Source organism: Olea europaea, unplaced genomic scaffold (genome assembly GCF_002742605.1).
Source record: "Olea europaea var. sylvestris unplaced genomic scaffold, O_europaea_v1 scaffold3988, whole genome shotgun sequence".
Lineage (NCBI taxonomy): Eukaryota > Viridiplantae > Streptophyta > Magnoliopsida > Lamiales > Oleaceae > Olea > Olea europaea.
The window spans coordinates 8406-16691 of NW_019259468.1; the positions used below are offsets into that span (position 1 = coordinate 8406).

Genomic DNA, 8286 nt, shown 5'->3' on the forward strand with positions numbered 1-8286 from the left:
GTCCAATTCATGGATTTGCAAGACAGTTTCTTATTCTTATTAGAAAATATCACATGCGTCTAGATTAGATAGGTAATCGCTCTCCCCAGGAAAAATACAGCATTACCGCTCACACATTCTCAAGTTGTAAAGGTCTTCATCTTAGAAGGTTGTTTTAAGCTTCAGCGGGGTATGCTTAGATTTGGATTTTCTCGTTGGTGTTTGTACATATTCATATCTTTTGGTTTGAGGGTTGTATGATCATTGGTTTGTTAAATCAATCATTGTTTTGAGGTTGTAGCAATAGCGTCATTTGTTGTTCGACACGGATAATATACTTGCAAGTATCAGTGCATGCAATTCTTCTTTCAGATACTTAGCCCCTTTTTTCTGTTATTAGGAAATTTGCCTAAAAATGTGTCCTTAACCTTTATAAAGGAGAAAGCTGGTCTTCAACCTTTCAATGATAGTCCCCCATTCACGAACCAACCACATGAGTGTTAAAATCATCACGTGATCTTCACATTTGTTTTCCAAATGCTAAAGTGCTCAATAAGCACATCGCATAGTCTGCTTTGGCTTTTTCACAAAACCACCTTAATTTCTTAGGCCTCGACAGCTACCCATCACCACACCAGCCCTCAATCAAAACATTACAGATATGCTCATCCGGGAAGAACTCAAACCATTTTTTTCAGCATAACATTAACTTGCACATCCACATTCACTGAGACGTGAAACAATCAACTTCAAAGAATCCATATTTCTCAAAAACTCATGATCCTTTCCCATTCTCTCCAACAATGCCACTGAAATAGATCTCTGACTTACCGGCAACAACCCCCTAAAAAACTTTCGGGAAATTTTGCACAACACAGAAAAAAATACTTTGTCAATAACTGTCAGGAAAGATGATGTTCGCTTGAATGGATATTGGACGAAAAATTATTTGCTTACACATTTTAGACGAAATTCTAGAAGAATAAGGTTTTTTGTACATTGTTTGCTTGACATGGAGTTTGACACTCTATTGTTTTCAAATGTTTTCAAAAATGAAGTTTGCGGGAAAATGTGTGTTTTTTTTTTTAGAAAAACTGTCTAATGTGATGTCGCCACATGACACAATGTAAAATTTAATGTCAAACTCAATGTACTTGTAGCATGATTCAATATATATTATCTGGTAATATATTAGCATAAAATTATTATGTTTTACTAAATAATTAAATTAATTGAATAAATGTCATAAAACAATTTCTAAACATTTATTATTTCATTTTTGTAGCTAGAAAAATAGTAAATACACCCAGTTTAAAATATATATTATCTGGTAATATATTAACATAAATTATTATGTTTTACTAAATAATCAAATTAATTGAAACAATTTCTAAAATTTTTAAACCAACCCATTTTCTAGTTTTCTGTTTTGAGAAACCGTTTTTCAAAATGACAAACCAAACACGTTTTTTGTAATTCGAAAACAATCCCTTAAAATGGAAAACAGAAACGCAAATCAAACGCACACTTACTTATTCATGTCTTGAAGGACCCATGAGTAACAAACAATAGCTTAAACCTTTTAGGTAACTTACTCGTCTTATGGTGCTCATAGGATTTAAGTCATGAGTAGTGTCTTGGGCTCATAGGAGTATGTGATATAAATTACAAATGTAATGTTAGGTTTAGGAGTCAGTAGTTTCTAATTTGAAGAAAGAGGACTTTGTCTGTAATAGAAACCCTACACGTAGTTTTTTCCTTTCTTTTTCTAACCCGTACAAAGTTGCAGCCACTGTATACCGAATTTTATAGAAAATCTGAATTACAGTGACTTGAAGTGGACAGCTTATATGGTATGGATAATTTTAAAAATAAGCCACCTAAGCCCGACCTTAATAGCATCCCTAAAAAATCATCTCACCCTCTCGAGCATCTACTACGATCTCAATTAGCTAGGGGGCCCTTACATTGTACACAAGCATAACTTCAAACTCCCTGATCGTCTCAATAATTACATGTTCCTTATACTTAGTGGGTTCTTTAGGGTAGGTCAGGATGGCCTCATCCTCTGGGTGTGAGCTAACAGGTACGACCATCAGAATAGGGGACGTAACTAAGCCCTCGAGGCTACTAGTAGTCAAGCTCCTAGATGGATAGTTACTACGATTGCTCGACCCTTTGCTACTACTACTCGACATAATACTTTTCAAAAAGTAATCATTAACATAAAGACTCCAACTCTTACCTCTTAGGATGGTCATTCACAACCCACTATTTCCGAACTTGAATTGCGTCTACTAGAAGTTGAGAGTGAAGCAGTGAAAAGTGAGAGTAAAAAGTGGGGGTATTTATAGGGGTCATTGGAAGGTCAAAGATCGTCCAATCTTAGCCTTTAAATGGTGACTTATGGCAATCATCTGAGATCAAGTGCTACCTGCCCGACGCGTGTCAGACACGTGTCATGCATCCAGTTTTAAACTACAACCAAGAATGGAGTTTGATCTCAAGCTATTGTACCTCATTGCATCTCACCTCGCAGCTCGATCACGCAACTGCTAGCTGCGATATGGATGTATGGGGTCCTTGATGTTTACAAATGTCGAGAACCACGATCTCGAATTTAATGGCCCGATGTTGACATTCCTCATATGCCTAATCATCGAGGTCTGGGTGCTTAAGCATGGTCTGGCCTATCCAGTTTGGGGTATATGTCAGGGAACTAATCTTTACCTTACATCAACTTTGACTATAACTCTCCTTGACCTTTATCCTCATCAAAATTATTTACCTATCACGGTTCAATTCAAACTCAAGTAAAACACTTTCAATATAATACAAACACTTTGCATGATAAGGATAAGGATGACAAGTGATTGGGTCATTTTGGAACTCTATCACCAAGATCTATAAATACATGACCAAAGTTCATTATTCAGTTACGTTTTAACATTATTTTTAGCTCATAGCCTTACGCATAAATTCTCTCTCTAACTTAAACATTGGAGATACGACGAGGACACACCTCGACTCCTTTGTTTTAGGTACCGAGAGATCTTATTTGTGATCAATCTCAGTCATCGAGTTCAAAAATCAATAGGTATGATTTTTGGTAGCATTGCCAACCAAAGCCCATATGTTAAATTGCAATGTAGATGACAAACACGATTCCTTGCTAACTATACAACATGTTTCAAACAATCTATATTGTCAATTATGTTTGTTTGGCTGATTCATTTGTTTTCCAAACTTGAGTTTTTGTCTCTTTCTAAAAAATATATTGAATAGAACTCAGCACTCCAACTCTTTTATGGCATCTCTCAATTGGCTACCAATCTTAATGTTGCGTCTTAAAATGGTCGAAGACCCCTTTTTCACTTGTGCCTTAACCTAGTTCACAAAGTGATTTGATTCCACAAGAGATTTTCTCTTCTTCTTATCACACAAATTATGCTGCCCTTTTGATCCATTTGTTGAGTACTCTATGTAAAAGTCACCAAGCTCGCCATTTTCGCCCATTATTACTTCATTTTCTACAAATTACAATTCTGACCTTGAATTTTACAACAAATTGTTCAAATGGTCCATGAGGATTTATAAGTTTAGCATATCAATCCATGAACTTTTTGACAGTAAGTCATATTGATTCGTAAAGTATAGAATTACATTAAAAGAGCCCTTGAGTTATTACTAATTTGTTTTTAATTAATCCCTGGAATTTCTAGAGCATGAAAATTTGTCCCTGGACTTTTAGTGTTGTTCAAATCTATCACTAAATTTGAGAAAACTCGATATCTATTCCCACAAAATCTGCGAGAGCTTTTCTTTACCGGTTAAACCACTTTTCCAGTCCAATATCATGAGCCTAAGGAGAAGTTGTCGAGTAACCGTTGGGTCCTATTAAGGGTTTATTTGATTCTTATTTTTTTCAAAATACATTTTTCTCTATGTTCTTTTCAACAACACATTTTTCAATAAAATAATATTACATACAAATTCAAAACTTGTCCTTATTTTTAACCACACATTCTCCATTAAGTCAATATTCGAAAATACTTTTTTTTAAATGGCCATCAAACTGGCTCTAAAAAACACACGATCCACTAAATCACTGCCCAAATAGGCCACATTACCACCCCCACTTAAAACCCCATATAAATCCAACATCAGAATTCCACCCAATAATTTCATTCCAAAAATACCCCCTCATTATAATTTTTTTTTCCAAAATACCAATGCTATAATTTATTCCCAACTTAGCCTAATTTTTAATTCTTAAGGGCAAATTATTGTTCATTATCATGTCCAGTAAGCCCAATTTTCCCACAACGAAATAGGGATCCTTCTAGCAATGGATTTAAAATTTGATAACCATAAATCAAGTTATTAATTTTTTTTTAACAAAACTTAGGTGTTTATTGAAAAAAAAATCATTTACTTTCTATTTACAGCCAGAGCAGAAAGGAAACCAAAGCAAAGTGAATTCCAGTGACACCCTTCGACTCTACCTCCACCTTCTTCGAAATCAGAGGTCAATTCTACCAATATTGTTATTTTCATGTCAAGAAACCCATTAGAGAGGACTCATGGAATTTGCTATTTACCACAATTTATGAGAACCATATTCAAATTTGTATATGGATTCTCCAATAATGATAGTGCAATCTGAGTCGAACCTACCTAGCACAGTGAATCAATGCTGGTCTGACCACTGCAAAGAGAAAGATGGAGGTCGGGAGTGATTGATTGATAATCAAATGTAGGAAGGACAGCAACGAGAGGGCTTTACAAATGCATTTGCAAGTGACTATTTGGCAAAGTGGTGGTGCGGGGTGTATGGACAGATTCGAGTGGCAATGGTGCGATGGCAGTACAGATTTGTATGGTAGTGGTAGTGGTGATGGTGGTGAGATAGCAATGGCATTTTGTGTGGTAGTGGTGATTGGCGGTCTTTTTGCCTATTTGTCCGAGGAGGTGGCGGCGATTGCAAAAGGTTCGACCATTTTCTCTTACCTTTGATAGAAATCTCCCTTAATTCTTATACCGACGGGATGTTATAGGGGGAGTTGTTGCAATCGTGATGCTAAATGAGTTATAGAGACATGGACTCAGTTGGAGCCACTCAAATTTTTGAAGAAACCAAGAAATACTATGAAAATTGGCTAAAATGCTTGTAACCTATAGAGTAGGTCTTTGATTAATATAAGTTGCAATCAGACAACAATGTTACAATTGAATAATAATAGGTTATAATGAAGACATTATAGGTCACAAACATTCACAGTGAAAAATAGACTTAGTCACAGATAATTACAAATAACAAAAACTTGGCAAAGAGTCACAGTTAATACATAAAAGGTCACAAGTAGTTACAATTAGCAGAAATTTGGTCACACAAAAGTCATTGTTCACATATTAGATTACAAAACATTATTAATAGAGGTACGATCTCATATAGTCATAGTCAAGATGACACTGGTCACATATAGTCAAAGTTAAGACAAATTAGGTCATAGATAGTCACATTTAAGAAAGACATGGTCATATTTATTAATTACAAGTTATACAATTTACTGATCATGATCACTCGTTCTTCTTGGCACAAATCATACCATTTCTATTAGTCATGAATCACACCATTTCCCTTCATTTTGAGTTTAGAATGTCACTTACTAATCCTTTAATTAAATTATTGTTAAAAAAAATTATAATTTCATTATCCAAAATCAAGAAAATTTGAAATGTAAGTGTATCGGCACTCTAGAAGTGACTACAAAATTCATGTGTTCCATTGTTAAAACCGACAACCTGATAAAATGCTAGTCCTAACATCACAACAACTTCACCATCTATTTCATTTTCAATCCACAAAATTTCTAGAGTGGAAGTATTGATTAAAGTCAAGGTTGATAGGCCAATGCCAACATGACTAGGCTTACTGGAGGGACCACAAAATTAAGGGCAGCAATTAATAGATCCATTTCTCTGAGAAGGAAAGAGATGTTGATGATGAATTGATAAGGAAATAAATAAATAAATTGTTTTAATCGTCACAATTCATCTCTCACTCTACATCTAAACAAATAAGAAAAATAATATATAAAAACAAGAGAAATCAAAACCCTATATTTTGGAAAATGGCAATGGCAGGACAATCAAGATCGGGTCTTCCATTCCTTCGTCGAGTCCTCACCTTCAACACTATCTTCTTGCCTCACAAAGATGTGATAAGTCTGATGGATTGGGTGGGTATAGACTGGGGCATTTGAATAGAGAGAGAATTTGTGTAGATAGAGATTATGGGTGATTAAGATCAAGTCTTCCATTTCTCCGTCAAGTCCTCACCTTCAACACTATCTCCTTGCCGCATGAAGATGGGATGGGTCGGTGGATTGGGCGGGTATTGATTGGGCATTTGAATAGAGAGAGAGAATAATTGTGGAAAAAGATTATGATGGATTTGATTTCTTAATTTTCATTTTCAACCTAATTTTTGTAAGTTCGTTAAATGTGAAACTATATATTTAAAATATTGTAGTTATGTATTTTTCCCATCTAGAATTTGGCCCAATTGGGGCCTAAAACTAGATTTATTCCCAAAAATCCATCCATTGGCTAATTCAAATTCACTTGTGCCTCATGCCTACCAAAGTGCTATAATTATACAATAGAGTTGTGATTCTAGTGGACGTTCCAAATATAACAATTTGGATTCATGGTAAGCCTTGATTTCATTTGGGCATAAATTATGCATTATGTATTTAGGCACGTGTTCAAAGACCTAGCTGAACGTTTGCCAGTGACATTGCCTAATCTTGAGCTAATGGCATGAATGACAACGATGACGAAGACATAATAATTGATTTTAGACAAGGAGAGATTGAAGAGGTAGAAGAGAACAAAAATGAAGTGACGTACATGGTTATTTTCATCTTTCTTTTGGCTATAATTGGAATTACAAGAACGAAAACTTTCCTTATCCCTTTGTTTCTGCAAACAAATTAAATTGATTTCTTGCTATTACACATTCAAAATCAAGAAAGAGAGATGAAAGGATTAAAATCTACCTCATTTTCTATTTATAATTAACTGTTGAACTTCTTTTCCTCCTCGTCTTCAATTAATAACGAGTATTATAATGCCAAGCAAAATCATTATTCTTCCTTGTGTAGCTTTTTTTTTGACATTAATGAGAAAATGAACAATAAAAATAATGCTCTTCAAACAGGGCAAACGAAGGGAAGTTGACATGGTGGGGGTGGTAGGACGTGGATTTTTTTTTTTTTTTCAAACCGTCCAAATCATGTATTAACAAGTGTCCTTAACTCCATAGCACAATTGACCAATTCTTCGCCTCTGTAACAAGCTATCTAATGAAAGAATGGGAAAGTCACAATCAGGTATCACATAATATCTAGGCTACAGCGTTGATAATTACGATCCCAATTTCAAGTGCAAAATTGCCTTGTTAAAGACCTAAAATTGAATTAACTTACTAAAATATGAAGAATCATAAAAAAAAAGGAAAAAAAATTATCAAACAACAATCAATAGTGTTTATTAAGCATAAAAAGTTGCATGAATCTTATTTATGAGGGAAATTCAGATTAAAATCTAGTCTCTCGTAGCACAACCCGAACACAAACCCAACAGCAAACTAAAATAGTCATAAAAATGAAAACAAAGAATCATCATCAGATCTTTGATATAACAACAGATCTTCACTAGATAGATCTAAGAGAGTTGATCACAGTCAGCGACAACAACAGGCTTGGAGGTCCTTCCAGAACTATATCCAACCTTCTCGATGGACTTCACAACATCCATTCCCTCAACCACCTGTCCGAAGACCACGTGCTTTCCATCAAGCCATTGAGTCTTGGTGGTATAGATGAGAAATTGAGATCCGTTGGTCCTAGGCCCAGCATTAGCCATGGAGAGGATTCCGGGACCTGTGTGATTCTTCACGAAATTCTCATCAGCGAATTTAGTGTCGTAGATCGATTCTCTGCCTATACCGTTCTTAGCGGTGAAGTCTCCACCCAGGCACATGAAATCAGGGATCACACGGTGGAAGGATGGTCCTTTGTAGTGCAAAGGCTTGACGGACTTGCCAACGCCTTTCTCGCCAGTGCAAAGTGTGCGGAATTTCTCGACGGTCTTAGGGACTACATCAGCGAAGAGCTCCATAACAGTCCTACCGGCCGGTTGGCTACCAATCGTCATATCGAAGTAAACCTTTGGGTTTGCCATTTCTATGAATTTTGTTGTTTTTCTCACACACGATAATTTGTCTACTTGTGCTTGTTA

General features: G+C 35.5%; 1 protein-coding gene across 1 annotated transcript; it reads right to left on the reverse strand.

Moving 5' to 3' along the window:
- Positions 1 to 7529: 7529 nt before the first annotated feature.
- LOC111387320 (peptidyl-prolyl cis-trans isomerase-like) lies at positions 7530 to 8280 on the reverse strand. Its single transcript, XM_023011874.1, has one exon. The coding sequence runs from the start codon at positions 8227 to 8229 to the stop codon at positions 7711 to 7713; it is 519 nt and encodes a 172-aa protein (XP_022867642.1). The 5' UTR covers positions 8230 to 8280; the 3' UTR covers positions 7530 to 7710.
- Between the last annotated feature and the right edge of the window lie 6 nt (positions 8281 to 8286).